Here is a 27,541-nt window from a genome sequence, read left to right as displayed (position 1 = left end):
AGCTTCGGAGACTCGCCGCAATTTTTCTCTTGTTTCTGGCGCTGTGTAAAAAATCGCGCCAACACAAAAATTTCAAATGATTTGTACTGCGTTCCACCTCCCTGGGTTACAATTCAATTAGGCCACCCTGTATGCGATTAGCATGGTTCTATAAAATTTTCAGGGTGATTTTTTGAAGGACAATGACATTGAATAAATGGTTCTGATGGAAAGTTTTTGATTGCTTCCAATTTTGAGGATTCATAGCACCTTCAAAGGAAGTAATAATATTTACTTGAGTATTATTAGACGATAAACATTTAATTAGCCCGAATAAAAGTTACACAGAAGGAATTAAATAAAAATTTATGCTCCTATTCACAATTAAAAATCCTCATAGGATTTCAACTACTACAAACTGCTGATGGAAATGCCAGGATGTTTCAGCCTAGAGTCCGGAAATATTAGAGATGAACTATGTTTTTTTTTTTAATGGATAATTGGAATTGGGTTTAAGTGGATTTCCGGCTCGATCAATTGCACACTTCCACCTCTCCTTCAATGTCCGGATGATTAGCGTAATGCTTGATGAGTCCGCTGTTACTGGTGTAGGCCTTGGGGCAGTATTTGCATCGGTAGGGCTTTTCGCCAGTGTGAGAATTCATGTGACACTTGAGAGCTGTGGGCCACTTGAAGCGCCGCAGGCAGACGTGGCATTGATAGTTGGCCTCTCCGGTGTGAATGACCCGATGGCGGATGAGATTGCTGGATTTCCGGAAACCCATGCCACAATCCTGGCAGACGTATGGCCTGAGGTCAAAGTGAAGCCTCTTGTGGACGATAATTTCGCCCTTTCGAGTGAATCTCTTGAAGCAGATGTCACATTCGAAGCGCTTCTCGCCCGTGTGGCAGACACTGTGGTTCTTCAGGGAGGATTTGTACCGGAATTGTTTATCGCAGATTTCACACTTGAAACGATTGTCCTTCTCGCCGGATCTCGCTTCCTCGCCACAGGACTGATTCACGCGATAATGCTCGATCATCTCATCGGCAGATTCATGCGTGAAGGAGCATCGAGTGCAACAGAACAGAGGATCTCCTACTCTCCCATGGACTTCCTTCATGTGAATCTCCAAGGTGTCCAGACTATCGTAGCACTCGAAGCAAATGTAACACTTGAAGCTACTTGAATGTTCCTCTACGATTATCTCAGCGGAATTTCCTGCAGATTCTTCACTCTTTACACCCACTCCCTGACCAGTTTCCAGGCTAGTACTCTCCGTAGCAGGTTTGTCCTCCTCCAGTGGCCAATCCTGATTTCCTGGCATTCTCTTGCATCGTCCACTCAACAGATGAATCCTCAACTGTTTTGTCTTCAGGAAAGCCATTCCGCAGTTCTTGCAGGAGAACACTTTGCCAATCTTCGAGCTGTGCAGGACCTTTTGATTGTCGAACACATGAATCCTCAAATGACGAGCCAACTTACTCGGAGACTCCACCAGAACTCCGCATTCGTTGCATTGATAGTTTTTCCGCCGGACCCTTTTGCCTTTGGGCTCAGTCGATGGCTCCTTCTTGGGTCTCACCTTGGCCACTGGTTCCACAATTTCCGTCTCCACATTTGCCAGCAATTCCTTATCATCCAGCAAATTATCTATTCCATCATCTGCCCCATCACTCTCCAGCATGATATCCCGATTATCAAAATGATCATCAATCATCTCTTCGTCCTCCTTCACAATGATCGTGCTGAATTCTGGGATGAACTTTTCATCCTCCAGATACTCAACATTGATGTCATTGACGAAATTGGCCAGCAGAGTCTCATGGGATGTCTCGCAGCGCTGCTTGAAGATGTAGATATTGGACAGCTGGGATGCACACATCCGACAAATGGACTGTGGCAATCCATCGTGGGGTGAATACTGATCACCAAAAATACAAATTTAAATTTTCCTGCGGGAAATTTCAGGAAAAACATCAATCTTACCTTGATGTTTGTGAAGCTGGTAGCAACTTGCCAGTATTTTGCGTCTTTGGCCAATTTATCGCCCAAATAAACATCCTGTTCCTTTGCTAAGCAAAGCCGACATACTTTGTTACTCGAAAGAGTAGTGGTAGACATCTCTGCTGCGGTTTTTCACTGGATTTTCACAAAAGAAAACACGGAGGCAGCCAAAAACAAACTTTCCATTGTCGCGATTACTTTCCAATGTCATATTCCAGTATTATTTCCATCATTCCCATAAAGAATTTCCAGGATTTCCAGATTTACTTTAGACCAGTTTTTAAATAATAACGGTTAATAATTTTCAAGTGTAAATTAACAGTTTTTTTTATTTTAATTTTAGTATGTTCCCGTCAAATAATTTCGTCAGATATCTTTAAGGTTTCTGCAGAAAATATCTAAACCTCTGCTGAAAATCTGCCGAGAAATCTGTAGATATTCCTACGAATTTTATTTGAGCTTGGGACAAAATTCGTCAGAAATTTTTGCAGATTTTATGACGAATCCTGGTGCATACGGCATACTCTGACGAATTTCTCTAGATATATTGCCGATTTTCTGTAGATTTTTCTACATTCCAGACTTTCCAGACAGCTGTGGCTGAAAAGATGGAATATTTTTCACTGAAGTTTGTAAAATTCAATAGAGTTTTTCATGTTTGCTTTTAGCTTTGATTACGTATTCTATATAGAAGTAAGTATTATATTCGCTATTAAAAGATACTTCTTTCTAATTATTATCTTATCCCTCTAACAGTGTTTTCTTTAATGTGCGAAAAAGAAGTTCTCTAAAACAATGTTTTCTGAGATATTTATGATCCAATAAAGTCGAAAAAACCATCCATTCTTCATTATCTTTTAGTTTAGGCACTAGGTGAGAAAACATAAAATTTTTTTGAAACTCTTCTTGCTTCTAAAATTCACATTTTTAGTTTTTTCAAATTTTTTAATAAAATATACAAAGTAGAATGACATATCTTTCAGTAAAAAATAAATTTATTTTAGTCAGGTAACTTTAAATCGGTATTTTTATGGAAATTGGAAATGAGTTCTTTTGCACAAATATTTTTTGTTGCTTTTTCTCTGACCTGTCATACAAAAATTGGGGATAGCAACTAAACGAAGAGTCAAAATGAGTTCAAACAAGTTTTCAAAAGATGTTAGTTAGAGAGCGCATTTATCAAGCGAATAGGGTCATGTTTAAGGTCATTGGAAAGGTCTTGGAATTTCCGACAAAACTGAACCGGTTCCAATCGGTTTTGAACCGGTAATGGACCAGTTCAAAATTGATAACTAATTTTTATGCGAAAATAATTTCTATTTACTTTTAAAACTGTTTGGGGGATCTTTTGAGTGATTTATGAATCGGTTCAAATGGTTCAATTCGGTTGAGAACCGGTAAACGGTAAATGATGCGAAAGTACTTTTGTGGTATAGCATCTAAGTCACGAGAAGTTCGAGCATTTTGCAAAGCCCGGGACGCCTTGCCATCCCTTTTAACTAATAAAACACGAAGAAAATTGTAAAGTCGTAACTATTATCCTGGCCTCTACACACTAGAGCTGGTTAAAGTCAGGTTCATTAGAGGAATACGGGAAATATATAAAGCGTTTGAAGCCAGAATGTGTGCGAAGCCTGAAAACCTCCCCCTATATCTCGTTTTTTTTTAACCTCTCGTCCTTAAAGGGTTGAAGGAATAGCCTGAAATAGGTCAAAAGTGAGCTGTTTTTTCATATTCCGACTTTCTTTAAAAAAAATATTTTGCTCAATGTACATTTTAAGGGCAACGAGAGAAATCCATTGACTAATTCTACCCCTTGCTAATGGTACTCCGGTTTCCCCTAATGAAAAAAAGCAAAATTCACTTTAATATTTCTCTAAGTGTAGCTGCTAATGAAATTTCAATATGTATTTTCATACAGATTGAACTCTGCCTTATAAAAAAATGAATGAAAAAAACTAAATTTACGAAATTTGTTCCTTATACTCCTTATACTAAAAATAACATTTATGTAGAAAAAAAATCAAAAATACCGATATTCAAAAGTGACAAATTAAATTAATTGATCAATAACTTAATTAATTTAACATTAATACACTAACGATATTCGGGAGACTATCTTTCATCGTTTTCGTCTTTACCTTCGTATTTTTTGTCTTATTCATTGGCGTTTTTATAATCTCAATCTCCCTGCTGATTGTCATTGTTTTCATCTCCACTTTCCTGCTCATTGTCATTATTGCCGTTATTGCCTTTTTCTACAAATAATGGATGTAACATGGAGACAAACACTGTAAGTGAAACCGCGACGAAAAGCTTCCAAAACCCTGTTGAGTTGCTCTTGAGTGTAGGATTTGTTCTTATTACTGGTCTTTTCTTCTTTACCATCTGAGACAATAAGAAAATCTCTAAAAAAAAAACTCATATTTTCGGTATTTCCAATTGAAGCATTTGCAGACACTTCAGAAAAACCCTTTTTGTTTACGAAATAGGTAATTTATTTCATTTGAAAACTTCACGTGCCATTAATAGTAAATATTAACACTTAATTTCACATATTTCTGCCAGAAATATTACATAAATGTAAAAAAAAAAGTAATAAAGAATAATCACCCTACTCTTTCCGTACAGAAGTAGATCTTGAAAAATTCGAAAATCTATTTAAAGATCCAAAAAAGAGACTTTCTTACTTCTTAATACTTTCGCAAGGTGACGGAAGTTACATCCTGTTCGAATTTCTAAGGGCTCAAGTGTCAAAATGTGACGGTCTCCACATTGTATGAGGAAAAAACAGAAGAACGACGTTGTTCTTGCCCCAGTATTTAATCACTCCATAATCACTGAGTAACGCTTTTGTCAGCTTTTTGGTGTGTTATTTGGGTTGTTAAATTTTCCCCACCTTGTTCGAAAATTTAGTATGAAAATTCGAAATTGAATTTGAATTCTTCGAAATTCAACGACTTTTTGTGCAAATAGAGTTCCATTTACCTTTCATCCAAGACACTATTGAAGAATTAAAATCTACTTCTGTTTGGGCTCACTGTGTTTTTCATTAGAAAACATGGTTGATTGATACAAAATTCTATGGTGAAAACGCACACTTTTAATTTTTCTGAGAAATTTATAAATTATAATATTTGTGAATATGAATGGATTTTCGCTTTATTTAGAGCAAAAGAGCAAAATTAACTAATTAATGAAACTGAGGTATAGAAAATATATAAATAACAATTTAATACTGTATTTATCATGAAAAAAATGATGTTTCTACTTGGAGTAGCGAAAAGTTTTCATTTGGCACAGGTTTTGAATTAGCTTAATTTACCCTACAAGTGAACATTTCAAAAAAGATCAAAATTATGACCCTTTTGATTTTGACCTTATTGAAAAAATTTGACGCTGCTTTTTCTGAGTGTAGGACTTTCCCCTAATTTTCGACGACTTACAACACATTCCAGTTATTCCAGGAAAGAGGGGAAGTTGTCAAAATAAACAAAAGGGCTTGTCAATTTGTGGCGTATTTTCTGGACGATTTTCCCAGTTTTTCTCTGCAAAGAAATGGATAGATTTTCCAAATTATGTCGTTTGTGTTTGTCTCCTGAGCAGGAGGTATCTCTGTTCTCTGATCTGGACTACAGTAACAGGAAGTTTTACGAAGTGGTCATCTCCTTTGCGAATGTTCAGGTTGGTATAGTACCTTAAATTACGAAATGCTTTAATTCTCACCACTAATTCCTGGTTCTGGACTTCAGTTCTCTGTTACAGATGGTCTCCCACACATGATATGCAAAATGTGTGCATCCCATCTCACAAATATTGATCTCTTCCGGCAGAAGTGCGAAATGTCCCAGAGGAAGTTGCTCATGGAGAGTCTATCAATGGCTAAAAATACTCCTGCAACGGAGAGTCAGACCCTAGATCCATTGCTGTTGTCGGCAAATCTGGGAGGAGAACTGATGGAGGATGATCCACAGACAAAGCCACTGTACGAGGCCACATATTCCGAGTCCAGCAGTACAAATACTTACCAATTGGAGGCTGCGGATGTGAAGATCAAGGCGGAAGACAGTGGCACCAAGAGATTGAAACAGAAAACCAATCCCACATTGAGAGTGCGCCCTAAGAGATACAAATGTATGCAGTGCAACAAATCTGTGGAGTCTCCCAGTAAACTTCTCCGGCATATGCGAACTCATGAGATTCAGACACATATAATTGATTCCCATCGGCTCTACACCTGCAACTACTGTACCATTCGCTTCCGAAAGGTCAAGGACATGCGCACCCACATCAAAGCTTGCTCCCAGGCTCATGGACAGGATTTCCAGAAGCTGCTAAAGGGCAAACCGCCAACCGGGCTACCGAAATGTGAACTCTGCGACACAGAATTCAACAGCGACGTCGATTTGAACCACCATCTGGACAATTGTCATACCGACCATAGATCTGAGATACAACAGTAGTCATCCGGCCAGCTGAATAAGGCCAATTTTAGTCAATAAATTCTGCTTTTCCGGCAATCCCATTTTCGTTTTTGCGCCTTCCGCCATTTCTAGCCCTCTGTCAGAATTTTGAAGAAATAAACCCTTCATTTGCTTTGTCTGCCACAGAATTCAGCACATATCTCCTCCGACGACATCAGACATGTCCAATAAAAATCTGCATAAAATCGATCTACAGTAGACTCTCACTCAATCGGCTCTTTTTTAATCGGGCGACAAATTAGGTTGACAATTTTCACGTTTAATTATGAAGCAAATTCGCCGTAGTTCTTCCAATTTTATTGTGATTCTTTATAATTGAGCGCTTTCTGTGGAATTTACAAAGGCTTTGACGCTCAATTCTATCGCTAAACCGGATGACATTTTGCCCCAAATGCCCAATTGAGAGAGAGTCTACTGTAACTCAAAATATTGACCACTTCGAGACTCACAAAATAGCAAACTTTCATACAAAGTGACCTTATTTGGGCCCTTTGGGTTGTAAGTTCTATTCCTAGTAGAATATTTTTTGTTCTCTGGCCTATGATCTAATAATATGATGCCTTGTTTCTTGAATGACTTCTACTCTACGCACTAGAGAAATGTGTGTGTGTGTGTGTGTGTTTTTAGCATATATTAAGTTTTTAGCTTCAATATGCGAAATATTCCCCAGAAAAGCTAAGCCATTGTGGAGTGGAATCGCCCTTGGGGCATACCTAGGACAAGGTGTTTAAAACAAATTCAGGATCTTGCATGAACGCGTTGGAAAGTTGGGATTGAACGTGAACATCTTCCTGAAGTGGCGGAGGATAGATAGTCGTGGGCTACTATAATCTGAGCATGGGCGTACCCAGCTAGGGGCAGGGGGGCAGCTGCCCTCCCTAGAAGCGTAAAAAAATTCAAAAACAAGTGAAAAGTAAAAAAGAATATTTATTCAGCAAAAAATTTAGTTTTGACCAGTAAAAAAATCCAAATCTTTCCAAAAATGGGCCTAATTTTTCAATTCATAAAGATCGAAACTTTCATGAAAATTCTATTGCTTTTAAAGTTGTAGATTTAGTCACTTCTCAAATTTGATGTTTTACTGCTCATTTGTAGAGGGTCAATACAAAAATGAACTTATAAAAACTCAAAAACTATTAAAAGCCCAATGGGGGGGGGGGGGAGGCAGGTCAAGGCTCTTGTCTGTACTGTATTACATTCAAGAATTAAAAAAAAGTGTAAAAATGGGCAAATATTTCGTAACTATTTCTGCTTTCTTTTTCTAACGTAATTTCAGTAATAAATTTATTTAGTAATATATTTTTCGAAAAGAAGGAAGCTGTCACGTAATCTTTTTCACATATTTAAGGGATATTTAAGAATTTATGATGAAAGTCTAAAAATCCACAGAGAAAGTAAAAATATAGTATGAGTACGGAAAATGTATGAGAATGCTCTGCCTTGGTTAGAATATGTTTTAGAAAAGTCGCCCTTGAGTCTTTTAAAAATCGTATTTTTTGGCACTAAGGGTTGACCATATGAGAAGAAAGCAAGTTTCTTAAAATGATTCTACCGATTATTTTTTAATAATCTTCTTATTAATGGGCTATACACATTGGGAACTATTTTCGTCAAAAATTGCATTTTTGACAGAATTTTGACGTTTCCACCTAGAGAAGTGCAGAAAATTTCCTTCTAAAAGCATTTGATCTTTTTGAAAATTACTCCCAATATGTGGAGGCCTTAAGACATCTTAAAAACTTGTCGTGATGGACCTCTAATTTTCTCGGGGGATATGTTAAAAAAAAGCACCAAGGACTCCGAAAGTTTATTTGAAGCCATCAAATGGAGCAGTCAGACGTGAAATTTAAGAATATGTAATTAAAGCTGAGGTCGTATATTGACTTTGATCTGGTGAGGGTCTATGCGGGTCAAAAAGGCTAAAAATAGCATATTTTCTAACTTTTCTTTCTCAACATAATAAAAATTTTATTTAATTCAAGCTCCTAGGCATATAAAATCATAACATTTAAACTATTTTTTTTTACATTTTTATTAAAAAATAAATAAAAATTCACACTGAGTTATCGTGACTTCCGAAAAGTTCTTCTCAAAAAGACGTTTCCAAAAATTAGGTGCCATCAGGTTCCAAGGAGTAAAGGTTAAATAAAAGTTAAAAAAAAATGCAGTTCAAATGTTGTATTTATACATACTTAAGGGCTTTAATTGAAATAATTTTATTACGTTGACAAAAATGAAAGAAAACATACTGTTATTAGGATGCGTGATCCATGTAACCCCTTAAGCTTAAGGGGTTACGTGGGTCAAATTGACTAAATAAAAAGCACACTTTTCTCTAATATTTTTACAACATAATAGAAAGTTTATTTAATTCAAGAATTGCGTCTACACACTTGAATTTTTTTTTTAAATGCATTTTTTAAAAAAATCTGACGTTTCTGCCCACAAGTACACTCAACTCTTCGTTATCCGGCACTTCGTTATCCGGGTGACAGCTGCCAAACACTGGCAGTTGATATATTCAAAATTATTTCACTAAACATGAAGTTTGTCCAGAGTGAATTAAAGTATTATTAACATTGTATTGAAGTTTTTAATACATAATTGTGATAAAAAATGAAACATAAGCACACCATGAAGAAAATTCTCTTTTTCTTTGTCAGACAGAAAATAAATTCACACGGCACAAAATAGAAAAACCGTTGATCATTCAAAAAATCTAAATGTCATTTTGTCCCCCAGTCAGCCGGATAACGAAGAGTCTACTGTATAGGGGAAATTTTCTAGGCATTTTTTAAAAAACATTCTACTAATGTGTAGACGCCGCACGGTATAAGGGTTATTTTTCTTTTGTGGACATCTCCAAAGAAAGCATGCAGACAAAATCTGCATGATTCGTGGGAAAATCCGCTGATTTTTGTTGATGGGTGTCTGTCTTTTCTTGGGTGAGTGTTGCTGAAAATTCCTTGCGAGAAAAATGGGTTTTGGAGACTACCCAGCCGAGTATAATCCCAAAGTCCATGGTCCTTATGATCCAGCACGGTTCTATGGCAAGCGTAAGTTGAAAAATCCCATCCAGGAAGACAAGAAAATTGCACCTGTTGTTATATAACTTTCCACTGGTCCGGAAGATACTCAAAGCGATCCTGCGTCTCTTTCAGCGGACACTCCCTTTGGACAAGTGAAACTGAGTGAGCTGGGATCATGGTTTGGAAGGCGCAATAAGAGCCCCCAGGCTGTTGCCGGAGCCGTGAGCCGTGCCTTCTGGCGATGGCAGCATAAGTATGTGCAGCCCAAGAGGAATGGGATTGCTCCCTTCTTCCAGCTCACTGTGAGTGCTATGATCTTCTTCTATGCCATCAACTACGGAAAACTCAGTAAGTTGACCATTAAAGTAAATTTGGGCTGTTTTATTGAGATTTTGGATAATTTTTCAGAGCGCCACAGGAATTACAAGTACCACTAAATGGGATTTTTTCTTGAACTCGCTCCACCGGGGTGGTAGAATTGGATCAATTTCCAAATTTCAGTGAGTCATGGAGCTAGTGGAGGATGTAAAATTGATGAATAAATTAGATCTTTCTGGAGGAAAAATGGATTTTTCTTTTGCTGTTCATAACCTTATTTTTTTAAATGCCATAACCTCAATCTGAGCCAGCTGCGTGTGGATTTGTTTTGGGGGGAAATATCCAGGAAACGCAGTAGTAAGTAGAATAGTCAAGGACGTTGTTTGATCAATAAGTCTGCAAACCTCTCCTTGCAGTGCTGAGAAGATGACTGAGCCGACAGTGAGTAATTTGGGAGTTAAATTGGAAGAATTTTGCACGAATCTTGCGAATCCGGACAGAAGAGTTCGGCAGAGAGCCCTCCAGGGATTGCTGGAGCTGTGTCAGTCGGATGCAGTTCATGTGGACAATGCCACAGATATTTTTGACTACATCTACCTGCATATCCTGAAGGGATATGGGGACAAATATGAGAGTTGTCGTACCGTGGCAGCTTCTGTGGTCACAGAGATGCTGGAAAAGCTTCCGGAAAATGAGTTTTATTTGGCTTATGTGATTCCCACGATAGCTCGAAGGATTGGTCAGAAGGAACTTGTGGAGGAGTCTGAAGAATTGCGTCTGCAGCTTCTTGAACAACTTACGGGGATTGTGATGAAGTATTCTGGGCGAAATCCAGTATTTGTTGGGAAGGATCCCCTGCTCAAGGCATACAATGACATTGTCGATATTCTCCTGAAAACCCTCACAGATCCCTATCCTAATATTCTGAAGCAGAGCTGTGTGTTGATTAAAGAACTGAGCCTTGCTACTCCAAGTTTTCACTATCGAGCTGAAGTTCTCGCTAATCCTCTCATGGCAATTCTAAAGCATCGTCATTCTCCCATCCGGACAGCTGCTGTGGAGGCTCTGGGTACTGTAGTGCTCCACATTACCACAAATACCGACTGCATCGTGAAGATTATTGTAGAATTGAGCCGATTCGTGATGGATGATTCGGCAAATGTTCGCAGGGAATGCGGCAGAGTTGGCTGTCAGATGATGCTGGATCTGAGAGATCGGTATGGGATGTTTGATAGGATTCTTCCGTTAGTTTTTGGATGTCTCAGCGACGAGTGCCCTGAAGTGGCGAAGGAAATTGAGAATCTTTGGGTGAAATGTGGTCAGAAGTTTTATATGGAGAATGAAAAGGAACTCATGAAGATTGCTCTGGTGGACAATCCTGTGGACACGTATCCGGAAGAGTGGAAAAGACCAACATTGGGCTGTCGAGCTATTGCTCAGCGTGGTTTCAAGATGATTAACATTATTCTGCATGAAATGGAGGAGTGGAAGGAAGAAATCCGATTGCACGCGACTCTCCTCCTAACCCAAACTGTTCTTCATGCCGAGAAGGCCATTCTGCCATACCTGGCTGATATCTATCCAGTTCTGGCCAAGACTTGCATGGATGAGAATCGCTGGGTGGCAGCAGAAGCAGTCAAAGTGGCCAAATTGCTGGGCAGTCTTGTGGATTACGGCGACTGGAGCACCAGAGCGATGGAATGTCTGGAACATTGGCCAAATCTTGGCCATCTCAAGTGCTTCATTGCGATGTTTGTGGGATCAGGACCTTCCAAATGGAGCGACTGCATAAAAATCTCCAAGCTCCTCATTTCCCTCTCCATAAATCTCGACTCTGACTTCCAGAATCATCTGCTGATGATCACAGAAATCCTCGTGGGAGAGTATCAAGCCCATGGGAAGGAAGAACATGAACTAGAGAAAAATCTCTACAGAGTTCTTGTGACAATCCTGGCCCTGAGTGAAGAAGAATCCCTCCCAGGCAGGATTATCACAGCCCTGATGGCTCTGGGTCAGCCCACATCGGCAGATATCAATGATCTCCACAGAAAGCATCTCGAAAGTGTCGTCAAATCCATTGAAGATCTCGACAGTATAAATTCCGAACGTTCAGAACCGATTCTCTTTCTCTACGGACTTCTCTTTCACTGTGGCTTCCACATTCCAGCCTTCTCGGCGCTCCAGGATGCCGTGGAAACAGTGATGACTCTGGGCTGTGCAGAAGCCAAAATCAAGATCCTTTGTGGAGTCTCTGCGGCCATGCTCAAATGGCCAGAGACAATTCACACGAGCCTGGAAGGGAGAGTAGCCATGCTGAGAGCCTTTCTGGACACAAACATCGTTCCAGGGCTCGTGTGGAAGGCGGGATTCAGTGCAGAGTCTATCAGAGCCATGTGCGCAACTGTTGTGGCAGCGGCAGCTCGAGGAGCACCCGAAGAATCCTTCATAATCGTCCCGGATATCGTTGATCATTTAATTGTTCTGCTCGATGACAATCTCGTAGTGATCAGAAAATATGCCATAGCGTCTCTCATGGCATCCGGACCTCTGCTCTATGATCAGCTGCGTCTAATGGCTTTTGGATTTATGGCCAGATTGGATGATCCCAGCGCTGAGATTAGATATACAGCAGCTAAAGCACTAACGACTCTCAAATTGAAGGCTGGACTGGAAATTGGCCAAGCTGATGCCTGGAAGAGGGTAGTCAAGGAGATTTTCTCAAAGATACTTATCCATCTTGATGATCCCGATGAGAATCTACGAGCTGAACTTGTGGGTGAGTCCAATAACTTTACCTTAATGTTACTTTTTTATGGCTGAACAGAATGGACAGTATTTTGGTAAAAATCGTAAAAATCCACTAACCGATATTTTGCAATAATTTTATTGACGAAAATTGATAATTTTGTGATCAAAATTGAATTTTACTGGCCAAAATTGAAAAATTTACTGATCAAAATTGATATTTTTACTGGGCAAAATTGAAACTTTTACTGATCAAAATTGATTACTACTCACCAAAATTGAATTTTACTGATCAAAATTGATTACTGGCCGAAATTGAAAATTTACTGATCAAAATTGATATTTTTACTGGCCAAAATTGAAAAATTTACTTATCAAAATTGATTACTGGGCAAAATTGAAAATTTTACTAACCAAAATTGATTACTGGGCAAAATTGAAAATTTTACTGATCAAAATTGATATATTTACTGGCCAAAATTGAAAATTTTACTGATCAAAATTGATATTTTTATTGGGCAAAATTGAAAATTTTACTGATCAAAATTGATATTTTTACTGGGCAAAGTTGAAAATTTTACTGATCAAAATTGATATTTTTACTGGCCAAAGTTGAAAATTTTACTGATCAAAATTTTTATTTCTACTGGGCGAAATTGAAAATTTTACTGATAAAAATTGATATTTTTACTGGACAAAATTGGAAATTTTACTGATCAAAATTGATATTTTTACTGGGAAAAATTGAAAATTTTACTGATCAAAATTGATAATTTTACTGGGCCAAATTGAAAATTTTACTGATAAAAATTGATATTTTTACTGGACAAAATTGGAAATTTTACTGATCAAAATTGATATTTTTACTGGGAAAAATTGAAAATTTTACTGATCAAAATTGATAATTTTACTGGCCAAAATTGAGAATTTTACTGATCAAAATTGATATTTTTACTGGCCAACGAAATTTACTGATCAAAATTGATACTTTTACTGGGCAAAATTGGAAATTTTACTGATCAAAATTGATATTTTTACTTGCCAAAATTTTACTGATTAAAATTGATATTTTTACTGGCCAACGAAATTTACTGATCAAAATTGATACTTTCACTGGCCAAAATTGAAAATTTTACTGATCAAAATTGATATTTTTACTGGCCAAAATTTTACTGATCAAAATTGATATTTTTACTGGCCAACGAAATTTACTGATCAAAATTGATACTTTCACTGGCCAAAATTGAAAATTTTACTGATCAAAATTGATATTTTCACTGGTCAAAATTAAAAATTTTACTGATCAAAATTGATACTTTCACTGGCCATAATTGAAATTTTTACTGATCAAAATTGATACTTTCACTGGCCAAAATTTAAAATTTTACTGATCAAAATTGATGTTATTACTGATTGAATTTGATTTTTTACTGAACAAGATTGATGTTGGCTCCGGCACAGCTTTTAGATCAGGAAAATTTCATGAAATCAAAATCCACATTCTTGTCTTTCTCGCACGCTTTGCGTGTTACTATTTCATTCTTTCGCTCCAAATTCGATTGAGCTAAATTGAATTTGTTGCGATGTCTAAAAGAAGAATAAGAAGAGTACGAAAGAATAAAATAGTATGCAAAGCGTGTGAGAAAGAAAGCAGATTAGAATTTCGACTTCAGGAAATTTTCCTGATCTAAAGGTTGTGCCGAAGTCATAAAAATCTATTATTTTACTGACCCAAATTGATTTACTTATTTACCGAAATTGATTTATTTGTTGGCAAGAATCGATTTATTGATCGCCCAAAATTAATAATCTTTGCTGACCAAAATCAATACTTCCTTGCCTGTGATTGATTTTTCATTAAACAAATCAAAACAGATTTTTTATTGATCAGAATTGATTTATTTTTTTAACCAAAATTGCTATTATTTTAACCAAAGAGTATGTTTTGTACTCACTAAAATTGATTTAAAAAAATATTGTTCTATTGATCATGGTTTTACTAGTCACCTCATTGTGTGTTTTATTGGAAAACCATGGTCGATCGATGAAAAATTCAATGGTGAAAAGGTACACTTTTAATTTTTCTGAGAAATTAACAAATTAAAATTTGTGAATATGATTGGATTTTCGCTTTATTTGGAGCAAAATTAACTAAATAATGAAACTGTGATATAGAAAATATATAAATATAATAATTTAGTATTGTATTTATCATGAGAACAATGACGTTTCCATTTAGAGTAGCGAAAAATTTCCATTTGGAGCAGGTTTTGAATTAGCTTATTTTACCCTAAAGAAAGTTATTACTGCTCGAACTCAAAGAGAGGGCAGTTGTATAATCGTATTCTCTCTTTTCATTTGTGTGTAAACATGTTACTAATGACAGGATTATTCTAAAATGCACACTTAGCCAATTTTCTAGTTCAGATTTGTTTTTCAATTTGTGCATGGATTTAATCTATCTCGTAAGTTCGAGCATTCCACAAATCTGGGACTAAATAATCAAAATCGATTTCTTACTGACTGAAATTACAAATGGTACCAAAGTAACTGAATGAATAGTATGATTTTTTACTTACCAAGAATTTTACTTAGCATTTTTACCAAAATACTGACCAAAGGTGTTTTTATTGTTTTTCCTTATTATTTAAGTTTCCCTATTAACAATTGCCATTTAGTGAACGACCCTTATTTAACAGAATTTTAAATTGATTCAAACGATTGTAGATTTTTTTTTAAACAAAATGAATAGGGCTTGAAAAAGACACCCATTGTCCAATATGAGCCCTCATTTTTTTTTACATTTATTTAATAAGTGAAAATAGGTTAGAATCTGATATATTTTGGAATAAAAAAAAAACTAAAAATTGGGAAATAAACCTTGGTCGTAAAATCAGGAAAACTTTTGGGAAAACCTTGAAGTAATAAGGAAATAATCGATAAATATTCTTTTGTAAGCATTATTTTTATTATTGGTCATTTAAATTTAAATTATTTCACGTATAGGTTAATTCCAAAAGTTTTAGGTTATGTCTATAGATGGCAGATTTCATGAAATTTCACTGTAGTCTCCATCTAAAATAGGCGGAAAAACGTGAAATTTCATGAAATTTGCGATCTATAGTTATGTCAAACAAATCCCGAAATTTCAAGATGAATTTTCTATGAAATATTTTGTTGATTTGCAGTGAAAAAGAAATTTTGTGTAGAAGAAAAATGACGTAAAAGTTTTTTTCATTTTAATTTAATTATTTTTTGATTTTGTGAGGTTAAAGATGAATTCGGATAACCATGAAATATTATATACGACAAAGCTAATACGAAGCGCACAAAAGGTGGGCTTAATGTCAGGAATTTAGCCACCAATTGTTGACAGAATTTCAAATTTTATGCACTTTATGGTTTAAATGGTTCTAATTCTAACCTAGAAATTAGATTTTGGTTCTTCAAAATGTTTCTTGATTTTGGATATGAAAAATTCAAATTTTTGATTTATACAGCAGAGAAAATATCTTTTTTATCCAATCCAGTAAGAAAAGTAGGTGATCGAAATTTTTGAGGTTATGTTATATACATAACCTAAAAATTTACAATAACCTCTTTAGCAAAAGATAATTTAGTTAAGCGAGTTAAGCCATTTGGAGATTTTCATGAGAAAAAATTGAAAGCAATCGTAAAACTCGGCCCTGAAATATCCTACTAAAACAAAAAACTTCATTATTTGCTATTTAAAAACAAAATCTTATTTTATTGATTGACTTCTCAATTGCTATGGATAAACGATAACTTTAGTAATAAATCACTTATGATGTATCAATTGGTCACCTGCAGAAACGGCAAAGTCCCTGGGGAGAGACTATTTGGAGGAGTTCCAGGAGGTTTTCGGTGGCATTCCAGAGAGCTGTTCTCATGCTAATGAAGTGAACGACCTTCGTGCGGCGATTGAGAAATTATCACTTGAGAAGTGCGCATGACATCGTGGTTAAATTTGCATAATTCTCTCAATCTCTTTTGCATATAATTTCACTTGGATGTTTGTCTTTTTTTTTTTGCTGCACAGTCACAAAATTACTGGGTGGTCTTCAGGTAGTCATTAATGGTTAGAATGCGAATATCGCTCTTCTGGAGGACTGTTGCGCAATTTTCATTCTCAAACTCCAGCCGAATCATTTGAATTGGCTCTAGTTGAATGTAACCATTTTTGGACAGAGTATAGGTCTGAATTCTGGTATTGTAAATCTGCAAATAGACGAAAATTGCCGGAGCTCGTGCCTTTACTTCCAGAGAGATTTGGCTCACGGAGAAACTACATCGGTTTGACGCTACGACGACGTCAATGTAGGGATTAGCAATTCCTTGAGCATCCTTTAATTTCTCCGGAAAGATGAAATTTGTAGACAAAATCCTGCCAGATGTATCTTCTAAGAGGAAGTAAAGGAATCCTGACTTTTCCATTACCTCTGATCCGAAGATATCCACAAAATTGAGAGTGTCCAGAAGTACAACAGTATTTTCCTCCTGGAAGAAAGATATTCGCATTTTCAAATAAATTATTATTATTATTTGAAATTTTTTCAATTTTTTGAAAACCTGTTTTTTTAGAGTAATTGTAAATTATATATTTAAGGAAGAATATTATAAATTCAATTCCAATGTTTAAGAATAAACGAATTAAACAAAAACATAAAATATCTTATTTTCTATGCACCAATTATTAGAAAGATATCGGCCTTGAACAAAATTTTCCGTACAAAAATCAAAAGTGAAATGCAGTTTATTAACGACTTTTTGAGACTACAATGCCATCTGGTGTTTGTTTTACGAATTTCACCAATTCTAGCTAGAGAGGATTGTCAGGAATTTAAAGGCTTTCAATTTTCTCTTTATGAAGTATTACATCGATGAAATTAGTGAATCTCAAAACATATGGAACCAATTAGTGATTCCAAACGGGTTTTTACGATAGACGGTTAACCGGTTTTGGATGACTCTGAAACCGGTTAACTGGATTTAAACCGGTTTCAAATTCAGGATTAGATTATAGAATTTTGAGCAGTTTTTCAGAACTTTAACTTTGATGTAATACTTAAGAAAAATAATATTCGCAAAAATATAAAGAAAAGAATATTGGAAGGATAATACCAAGATTTATCGCTACCTTATAATTCGCTATAGTTTGTTTTGTAATATCTTGTAAAAGTATTGTCAAAATTATTTTTTTTTTCCAAAAAAAATCCAGATTTTTCGATCGGGAATGGTTTCTAAAGCCACTTTGTAGATTATTTTCTACAGAAAACACACAACGATGCATAATTTTTGGTATTATATATCACAAGAATCATGATTATAATTTACACAAAATTCACAAATCATTTGATAGACAAAATTCCATAAGCATTTTGAAAAATAAAATACTATAAAAGGAGGATTTTTTTTGTTTTTCACTCCATTGGTTGAGAAACTAATAAATACCAGATTTTGACAAAAATTTTAGAAGAATTTTGTGTAACAATTTAGGTGAATTTGGGTCTAATAAGATACGTAGTTAAATTAAAATATAGTAAGATTCAATAAAAATCTCTATGAAGACAGGAAGCGGTAAATATCTAGTTATTTTTCCACATAAAACAATATTTTACAAGATTGTACTAAATCGTTTACAACTATTTTCCCAGTATAAAATTGATTTTTTAGAATTGTAAATATTTAACTATGATTTAAAATATAATATATTATTAAGTGCAGAAGTCCTGAAATAATTTCCGATAACCTTTAAGCTAATAATTCTTCCAAAAATGGAACAAACGTACAGAAAACCCATTACTACTATCCTTCATATATTATTAATATACTGCCATACTACAGATTACACTTAGAATCATAGGTATTGCACTTCAGGTTCCCTCCTAAGGTCAAGGAAATACTTTGCAGTGTATCTTGATTTTCAAGAAATAAACTAAAGAGCTTTAGAGAAATTTCTAAATTTTTGGAAGGAGAGGGTTTTAAACCGGTTTCAACTCTAAAAACCGGTTTTAAAATAGTATCCAAAATGGGGCGGTTAACCGGTTTTTCGAAACCGTTTAACCGTTGTTGGAATCACTAGAACCAATGGAACTTTTCTTGTCCAGATTTTCCACCTGATAGCGAAATAGAGCCCGGCTGGCGAATTTCCTTCCCCGTTCGCAGTAAGTTCATAATTCCCGCCTCTTGCTCCATTCAAGGCCTTGGCGGTATAGTTCTGTTGCCCGCCGTGGGGGGGATTGGCATGACGATAGGTGACATTGTCAGTCAGATAACATGGCTTGAAAAAAATCTGTTGCGGGTACAGTACAGAGCAGGGTGGCTGCTGGACAATTGACCACGATAAGCCTTGTCTCCATGAGGAATCTTTGATGTCAACCAGCTTACTTGGTATGTTTTTTCTATTTGTATCTGGCAATACTACTTATAATAATTTCATCATGTAGCACCATCATAAAGGTATCAAATGACAGTATACGTCATTCTACGAAAACTTAAACACATGGTTTGTACTTTATTAAAAATATCGTATTTTGTGATGTAAAGCAAGATTAGCGTGTACCTTTAATATTCTGCACTAAGTGAGAAAAACCTGAAGAACATCGTTTATAATAACTTATTTTTCAACCCTACATTAATCCTACCCATACCGTGTGTCCGCCGCCATCTCAGCGTTTGTGACCACCCTCCGAAGCCAAGCGGCGGAAATACTTCTTAGGCTGTATAATCTTTTGTCGTTAAAACGATCTTTTTCTTGTGCGATTTTAAGTGGGAACGCTTGGCCCAAATGGCTATTAGCTACCTCTAAAGAGAACGTAAGTCCTCGAGAAACAAATATGTTTATGGTAACTGAATTTAAGTTAATCCGGCTTAAAGTAAATTACTTTAAAATAAATTTAATCAAAATAAACATATTAGCTTAAACATGTATTGTAATAAATAGGATTTATTTTTAAATTCAATGAATAAGATTAAATTTATTGAGAAAAAAAGAGAAAAAAGATTACAATACAACTCCAATATGAGCGAAACAAACCCAAAGCGAGAACGTGTAGACGCCCCAAACAGACGCGGCACGGCACCACGTTCAACCAACCCAGCACCGCTGGGGAAGGATCCTATCATCGAAATGCCCATACCCCGGAAGGTTATAGATCTGTCCCATTAAAATCATAGGGCAAAAAAAAACCGGTGAATACAGTAAAGAGAAAACCTGCAAGACAGATCCGCAAGGGACCAGGTAGAACGGTCAAACTCGATGGGACACTCGGGGCAGAACATCTAACAGAGGAGCCACCCACCGCCACGAGGAAAGCTCTGCCCACCCAAATGATATTAATTAGGATTCCGAACAACACTGTCGGGACTTAAGAAGTCCAGATGGTCAAAAACAAAATTTAAGAAAAAAAAACTTAAACTGTGTTGTCAACGGACATAACGGACGTGACATACTTATGAAAATTGCCGCGAGAGGGCAATTGTGACGGACGAAGACGAACGAAAAACGAGGAATAGATAGACTTGGACTGGACGCCATAGAGAGTGGACGTAAAAGGTGAAGTGAAATAAAAGAAAAAAAATAGTCTGAGTGTTTAATTTGAAAGTGATGGAGTCTACAACTGTAAAATTAACTAATCAAATCTTGACGATAATAGTGACAACAATCTTTCTCTACTCAATTCTCGAATTCGAATTCTCTCGTTGGCTTGAGAAGCTTGACTAAAAAGATGCACTATCGAAAACTACGTGTAACAATGGTTTTAGACACGCTTTATAAGTGGCGATATCGACACAGGGCAGAAAGACCAAAAACAGTTAAGAATGCCGATCTCGACAAAAAATATCCCTTTGATAAGTGTCCTGTGCATATCGATTGAGAAATCTGCTATTCAAAAAGGATATAAAAAATATTGAAACCATTATGAAAAACAAACTTACCATATCTAGTGACCAGGATTTCTCCAGTTTCACATCAAATCCTGCCCAATGATGCAGATGAAGTCTTACTGTGAACTCTTGGTTGTCTCCCAAAGTGTCCCTCACCACGTATATCTTGAGATTCTTCAAGGAATCAACAAGGGGAATGATGTGAAGTGGAGCCATGAATTGCTTCACCCAGTGTTGCAGGATTTTGTAGTTGCCATTGAATTCAATGCTAGACCATGAAGGAGCCACCCAGACATCACTGAGCTGCCAATATAGCGCTCCCATGGTATTCATTGGTCCAATGCGATTAGCCCGATAGACCTCAGTCTCTGTCTTCACAGCCATGGCCTGACTCACTTGACTGAAGTATATGTACGCCTCTAGGACTTCCTGGGGATTTCCGGTGAGAGATTCAAGTGGCAGGTGCCGCTTTATGAGGATCGTCATGGGGAAATTCCGCAGGGGTGAATGCTGTCGGTGGTCAATCATTTGAGAGATGTTGTCACTGTATAGAAGGGTGCTCTCAAGGGCTCTTAATGATGGGAGACTCTGAAAGCCGTATTCGGAGACAAAGCGAGGACGAGGGTAAATTGTTGGATTCCAAGCATCGAGATCGTAATTATAGTAGTGAATATCACCAAAATGCCAATCCTGTGGATCCTTAGATATCCATCCTTCAGCCTCAGTCTGACGTCCATTTGATGGAGATGAACTGAGACATTCCCTCCATGGATCAGTAGCTTCCACTTCCTTCTTAACGACATCTATATAGAGCTTGCGATACTCCTGTTCAAAACGCGCACGATCACCTCCTGTATGATACCAATTCTGAACAAGGGCTACTTCATTCTCATTGTTTGTAGCCCAGATGGCCACACTCGGATGACTCTGTATTCTTCGAACATTCTGATGAACTTCTTCGCGAACTGAATTGAGGAAATCCGGATAAACAGGATACATTGCACAAGCAAACATAAGATCGTGCCAAATGAGGATACCGTAAGTGTCTGTGAGGTCATAGAATCGATCATCTTCATAAACTCCTCCACCCCAAACTCGAATCATATTCATATTGGAGGATTTGACGGCTTTTAGGAGTTCTTTGACTCTTGGTGCACTGAAAGACTTTTCAGGCAAAATACTTGCAGGAATCCAATTGGTGCCCTTCATAAAGATCGGCACTCCGTTGACGCGGAAATAGAAGGAGAGTCCTTCTTTTCCATTGGCATATGTCTCCTCCTGAATAAGTTCAATAGTCCGGAAACCAATCTTGATACTCTTAAATGCTTGTTCCTGCCTAAAATGCAGAATAGAATTTCCTCTGGTACGGGGAAGATCTCTGGGATCGAAGATTACTTGGACAATGTAGAGTTTCTGTTTACCATAGCCATTTGGCCACCACAACTCTACATCACTCCTGGACACATTAACTGTTAGAGATAGAGCAAGTTCTCCACGATTGTCAGTCTTGTCGTCTACTCTGAAGCTATTTTCACTCCCGGGAAAATCAGCAAGGATCACCCTTAACGTTCCTCTGACGTCGCTGACACTACTTCCTGCTTCGATATAAACTACCATGTGGATAAACCACAAATCCTCCTCAAGATTCTCTTCTAGCTTCACTGTAATATCCCTAATGAGCACAGAATTGTAATACTCAAGCACCACAGGCTTCCAAAGTCCTGAAGATGGAACAGCAGGACCCCAGTCCCAAGAGAAGCTAGCCTGCATTTTCCGTAGAAAATTCATATGGCATTCCCCATTATAAACATTTGGTGGACATTCTGGAGGAGTTGTGGGGTATTGCTGAGCCAAGGACTTTGCAGCAGTAACTGGGGAAGTTAGTGTCACAGTTAAATAGGAAAAACTCTTGAAGTAAGGTTCCATTATTAAATTTTTAATGTTGAATCTGTGACGAATGAACATGTTGTCCAGTTCATATTTGCCGGTTGTGATGGACTTTTGCTCCACACCATTAAAATGAACTTGACCAATGGTATCTACTCCATGGAACGTGAGGATAATATATTTTGAAGCTAAGATTTCATCGGTTACTGAAAAAGAAAATCAGAGATAGGACTAGATCAGCGTTGTAGGTGAAATTCTTAATATGAGCCAACTCTAAATGCATGTAAATTTGATTTGGACCTTCGCATAATGCGGTAATTTCGCATTTACAGTTATTTTTGCACTTAACGTTTCCAACCGCTCAAGTATTACATTCGAAATCTTAAGGACTCCAACTCTATTTCGAGGAACATAAAATGAAAAGAAATTCTTTAGTGAAACAAACTTCATGAATTAAGGTCCAAGTTCATGAATTAAGTCCTTAATAAGTACTTATTAAGTACTTATTTAAGGAATTTTTTGAGAGAAGGTAGTGACATCTGGTGGCAAAAAGTGGAAACTGGAATAGAGAATGCGACGGACACATGCTAATCATTGGATAGAAAGAGATGAAACAAATAGACGTTTCAGTAAAACATAACCATAAAATGTTATTAAACACGTGAAATATTTTCATAAAGTTATCTTTTCTTTAATAATAAATTTCTAAATTGTGAAGTTCAGTGAAATAAGTGAAATATAATTTAACACTTTTCTTTGTATTTTGATTTGGTAAGTAAGTATAACTTTATGCTCTCTCCGTAGTCCCTATAGTTTGTAATCCGGAAATGTTATTTTTCCTACAAGTATCCCAAGATCTATTAAATCTTTCCTTCGATGCCCTCAATTTTCGAAACGGTTGCTTGAATTTTCAACAACTGTCCCATTTTCTATTCAATCCTCCCTTTAGCGTGTGATCCGGGAGTGTAAATTACCCACAAAATTGCCAAATTTCTATGAATCCCCTCTCCAGACTCACTAGTGTATACCGGGAGTCTCATAAGCTCACGTTTCGAGAGTCTACACTTTAAAAAGTTTTACATTTAATATTAATCGTTCTATTGATTTTTTGTTTCAGATTCATCTGGGAAATATGGGAAAACTGAGGACAACAACTTTTCCGTCCGGCCATAGTTGCATCTTGAGAGTAAAGTGTGATGCCGGGCAACATAATAGACTAGGGTAGCAACGTTCTTATTTTCACAATTAAATAGAAGTGTATTTTAGAATTTTTCTTTGAAAAATAAAAAAAAATATGATGAATTAATAAAAAAAATTTATATGCATTGGAGTAACTGCTTAAAAAGCGCTTAGTTGAAAGTCCTTAATTAAGTACTTAGTGAGTACTTAATGCAGTCTTGGATCCGCTCCTCCGTTCGTTGGAACAAATGCAGGGTTTCACCATCAGCGGGGATTGTCGGGTCGCTTGTCTTGGATTTGCGGACGATCTTGTCCTGCTAGCGAATTCCCCTGCAGTGGCCGGCTTGCTCCTGCGACGTGTGGAGGGCTATTTAGGTGAGCTTGGGATGAAAATCTCTGCCCCTAAATGCACTTCTTTTGAAATAGTACCACAGAGCAAGAGTTGGTACTTAAGAGATCCTTGCATGTCACTTCAGACCGGAGAAATTATTCCCTACACAGACCCAGGCTCGTCTCTGAAGTATTTAGGAATGCAGGTGTCACCCTGGGATGGTATCATATTGGCGGGAATGCAAAATGAACTCAAAGATTGTTTGGAAAGGGTTAAAAGATTGCACTTAAAGCCGCACCAGAAACTCAATTTGATAAAAACATTTATAATTCCTCACTACCTATACCGCCTCACCTTGACAGCTCCCTCAAAGACAGCTCTCCTACAACTTGATGGCATCATTAGAGTGGCCATCAAAGAAATTCTGCACCTGCCATTAAGCGTAACAGATGGCCTCCTTTATTGCAATAGGAGAGACGGTGGGCTCGGTATACAACAATTCGAGGTCATTGTTATATCGTCCACTCTGAAGGCGGGTCTGGGCTTCCTCCAAGCAGAGGATCCTGTAATGCGAGGCTTGGTACAGGAAGGACGGCTTGAGTCGCGACTTCAGAAAATCGCAAATTCTGTGCGAATTAATTGGCCCATCTCCTCAACGCGTGAACTAGAGGCGTATAAGGAGAACGCAAAAAAGAAAATGCTAGCACATTGGGCAGAAAGTAAATCTCAGGGGTCCGCGACATCAGCTTTCAAAGGAAACTGTCTTGGCAACAGTTGGCTCTTCCGGCCGGAGCTACTGAAGCCGAGCGGTTTTCTTACCGCTTTACGAATGCGAACAAATACGTTGGGCAATCGTGTGGCACTAAACAAATTTCACCCACAACCTAGCGTGAACTGTCGCAGATGCGGGGCGATGGTGGAAACGCTAGGACACATTCTTGGAATGTGCACCCAGACAAAACGAAGGCGAATACATCGCCATGACAAAATCCGAGATTTTGTCATTTCAGAAATTGCCCGCATAGATCCAGATGCAGCAATAATGAAGGAGGCTCCAATCGATCTGCCGTCCGGTTCCCGTCTCAGACCTGACCTGATTGTGATAAATCGGGAAGGGCTCCACGTGGTCGATATCACAGTCCGCCACGAGGATGGGACGGGGCTCGCCGATGGACGGCGGGATAAAATCGAAAAGTATGACCATTTGGCGGCCACCTTGGCTCAAAGATTCGAGGTGACCTCCAAAGGAGTACTCCCCATTGTTGTGGGTACGCGAGGAGCCATCCCGTTAGAAACAATGAAATCACTCCAAGAACTCGGGATTGCATCCAAACGAGTGGCGCATGCCCTCTCATTGATCGCTCTTCGTAACTCCATCGTTATGTATTATGAATTCATGGACTACGATGGGCGATCGAGAATTCAGGACAATTAGTCCTCTGTTACACCTCCAAGGTCCACGCTTCCAGTATTGTTCTGTATGTGTCTAGTGTGAAATGTGTACCGTTTTCCTAAGTGTTACTCGTCTACCTTCTCTTTTGAGGGGTAGTTTTAAATTATAACACGTCACAATACAAACTTTATATATGTGAATAGAGCTATATACACTCTTATTCTTGATGTACCTGATTACTTGTTTACTTATATATTTATTTAATATTTTATTAAAATGACTGCTAGTGTCGTACTATGACCAGCTGGAAATCGACTGACCATTGCAAGCCCCGGGAGGACACAAACAAGGGGAATACCCTGCAATATGGGTAATAACATACAGACGAAGAGAGGATTGGCAAAGGCTCAAGTGTCTCACTGCAGACACAGCAAAGAGCAATGCAGCCGTCCCCTCTCGTCTCCAAAATAAGGCGACCGGGCCACAAGTAACCGGAAAGTCCGGTCACATTCTTTGTGGCCGCAGAATATATAAATATACTTTTCGTGTTCTTAATACAAACTACTTAATTAAGGACTTTAACAAAGACCTTAATTAAGTACTTAGTCTTAAGGCTGAGTCACGTCATATTAGTTTCATTTGTCTCATTTTCATATATTTTTTAAGTAGTTGAATGTTCTACAACTCCTTAAAATTAAGTCATTGAGTTAAGAACTTATTAAGAGCTTAATAAGTACTGAATGTGTTAGCCGGGAGGCTTTTTACGCTTATCAGTCCACAACAGTTCTTTTTAAGAAATCATTAGATCGGCTCAAAATTCAATTTTTAGTATGCATTATTTATTGCCATGGTGAACGTGTATTGTGCAAAATTATGTAGTCAGTCATACCAATGTAAAGAAGATAAAATTAGAACATAGAATTAGATAAATACGATGAATACGTAAACTAAAAAAGATATTATTTTAAAAGGGAAGCAAGAATAAAATAATAATAAATAAAGGAAAGCAAATTATTCATTGATAAAGATTACATGGGAAAGCTTTTATTTGCCCACGAGAACCACGAAGAGCGAATTTTCCATTAAAATTTATTAATGCAATAAAACCGAATAGTGTCATTTATTTTCGATCAATGAGAAATCACTGTCTATTTTTGGGGAAATTTACCCATATGAATATTCAACTGAGGTCAAGAATGGGTTACAAAAAAATTCTTACCGCTAAAATTGAGGAAGTATGTCCAATTGTCCAATGCGATCCATCGGAGATTGACGTCATTGTAGGAATGTAGAACAGAGCCGGTAAGACCGGCATTCTGGAGCGCCGTGTAGACGCCAGAAGGGAGTGAAAGTTCAGTAAGTCCAATGGCTGAAAGTAACGAGAGTGAAAAAGTGCAGCACTAATAGGCACATTGAACTTGATGGCAGTGAAGTGTTCTTATCGCGCACTCCCACACAATTCCTCGCGCTTCAATTGACCTCCCAAGGCACTAAGTACTTTTCCAGCCATCCACTTACTTGCATTTGCATTGGACAGAGACCATCCGGAGTTGAGGACAATTTGACTGGAGGTTGTGAATGCTACAAGGTAGAGGACTAGGAATCCAATTGTAGTTGCAGAACTCATGATTCCGAAGCTCCACCAGAGGCACGACATAGAAACAGAAAATTTGCTCCTCCTCGATTGCCACTCGAGTCACCACTGAATACTCTTGGGCTCATCGAGAGTGTCTCTTTGGTCACTGAAGCTTATCACCAAGTCCCTCTTATACTCTCTTTCTTACTCTCTCTGGCCACTAAGCACGAAAAATAACTCTCCGTGGGCATTAAACATTGCAACCAGCCAGAACTTCTATGAGCTACCCACACACCGCGTCAAATCGATTTTAATATGCAACAATCATTTAAGCTCTCTCTACGATAGAAGTTCAGGTTCCGAATTTGGTCTTTCTGGGATCCTTCTTTTTTAATTGATCTCATGGACGGAAATCGATATGGCATGTAATTAGAGGACAGTAACGGCGTAATTACTTTCTATCTTATCAAAGTGTTATCAATAAGCATTTATATTAATAAGGACAAGTAATTGCTGTACAATTCACACGTTGAATTTAGATAAGGCATAGGAATAGGAGAGAGTGGAGTAGTGCGCCACAAAAGGGATTTTGAAATCAGAGATACTAAGACTATAATTGCAACCTAGTGATTTTTCCACTCATTTTTTCTTTTAAATTTGTGTACTTATGTTTACGTTTGTTTTGTTTTTATTATAATTATTTA

At 37.3% G+C, this 27,541-nt stretch overlaps 5 protein-coding genes across 6 annotated transcripts; 3 read left to right on the top strand and 2 right to left on the bottom strand.

The window, feature by feature from the left end:
• Nucleotides 1-279: 279 nt before the first annotated feature.
• On the bottom strand, nucleotides 280-2,196 carry LOC129810216 (zinc finger protein ZFP2-like). Its single transcript, XM_055860541.1, has 2 exons — nucleotides 1,970-2,196; nucleotides 280-1,904 (listed from the first exon to the last, which is right to left on the bottom strand). The coding sequence occupies exons 1-2, from the start codon at nucleotides 2,102-2,104 to the stop codon at nucleotides 513-515; spliced, it is 1,527 nt and encodes a 508-aa protein (XP_055716516.1). The 5' UTR covers nucleotides 2,105-2,196; the 3' UTR covers nucleotides 280-512.
• Nucleotides 2,197-5,449: 3,253 nt separating this feature from the next.
• LOC129809614 (zinc finger protein 454-like) lies at nucleotides 5,450-6,507 on the top strand. Its single transcript, XM_055859573.1, has 2 exons — nucleotides 5,450-5,671; nucleotides 5,740-6,507. The coding sequence occupies exons 1-2, from the start codon at nucleotides 5,546-5,548 to the stop codon at nucleotides 6,448-6,450; spliced, it is 837 nt and encodes a 278-aa protein (XP_055715548.1). The 5' UTR covers nucleotides 5,450-5,545; the 3' UTR covers nucleotides 6,451-6,507.
• A 2,870-nt stretch (nucleotides 6,508-9,377) lies between these two features.
• LOC129809617 (putative ATP synthase subunit f, mitochondrial) lies at nucleotides 9,378-10,065 on the top strand. Its single transcript, XM_055859575.1, has 3 exons — nucleotides 9,378-9,527; nucleotides 9,633-9,848; nucleotides 9,909-10,065. The coding sequence occupies exons 1-3, from the start codon at nucleotides 9,449-9,451 to the stop codon at nucleotides 9,935-9,937; spliced, it is 324 nt and encodes a 107-aa protein (XP_055715550.1). The 5' UTR covers nucleotides 9,378-9,448; the 3' UTR covers nucleotides 9,938-10,065.
• Nucleotides 10,066-10,104: 39 nt separating this feature from the next.
• LOC129800027 (dynein axonemal assembly factor 5) lies at nucleotides 10,105-17,252 on the top strand. Of its 2 annotated transcripts, XM_055844379.1 has the most exons (3): nucleotides 10,105-10,175; nucleotides 10,235-12,594; nucleotides 16,395-17,252. In XM_055844379.1, exons 2-3 carry the CDS (start codon nucleotides 10,245-10,247, stop codon nucleotides 16,535-16,537), a joined length of 2,493 nt encoding a protein of 830 aa, XP_055700354.1. In that variant the 5' UTR covers nucleotides 10,105-10,175; nucleotides 10,235-10,244; the 3' UTR covers nucleotides 16,538-17,252. The 2 variants fall into 2 exon arrangements, with proteins under 2 accessions (XP_055700354.1, XP_055700355.1); XM_055844380.1 differs by lacking the exon at nucleotides 10,105-10,175 and having other exon boundaries at nucleotides 10,182-12,594.
• Nucleotides 16,284-27,186, bottom strand: LOC129800026 (beta-mannosidase). Its single transcript, XM_055844378.1, has 4 exons — nucleotides 26,780-27,186; nucleotides 26,481-26,630; nucleotides 20,523-22,564; nucleotides 16,284-17,081 (listed from the first exon to the last, which is right to left on the bottom strand). Exons 1-4 carry the CDS (start codon nucleotides 26,916-26,918, stop codon nucleotides 16,632-16,634), a joined length of 2,781 nt encoding a protein of 926 aa, XP_055700353.1. The 5' UTR covers nucleotides 26,919-27,186; the 3' UTR covers nucleotides 16,284-16,631.
• Nucleotides 27,187-27,541: the final 355 nt, after the last annotated feature.

Source organism: Phlebotomus papatasi, chromosome 1 (genome assembly GCF_024763615.1).
Source record: "Phlebotomus papatasi isolate M1 chromosome 1, Ppap_2.1, whole genome shotgun sequence".
NCBI lineage: Eukaryota > Metazoa > Arthropoda > Insecta > Diptera > Psychodidae > Phlebotomus > Phlebotomus papatasi.
This window is presented reverse-complemented; position numbering and strand designations above follow the sequence as displayed.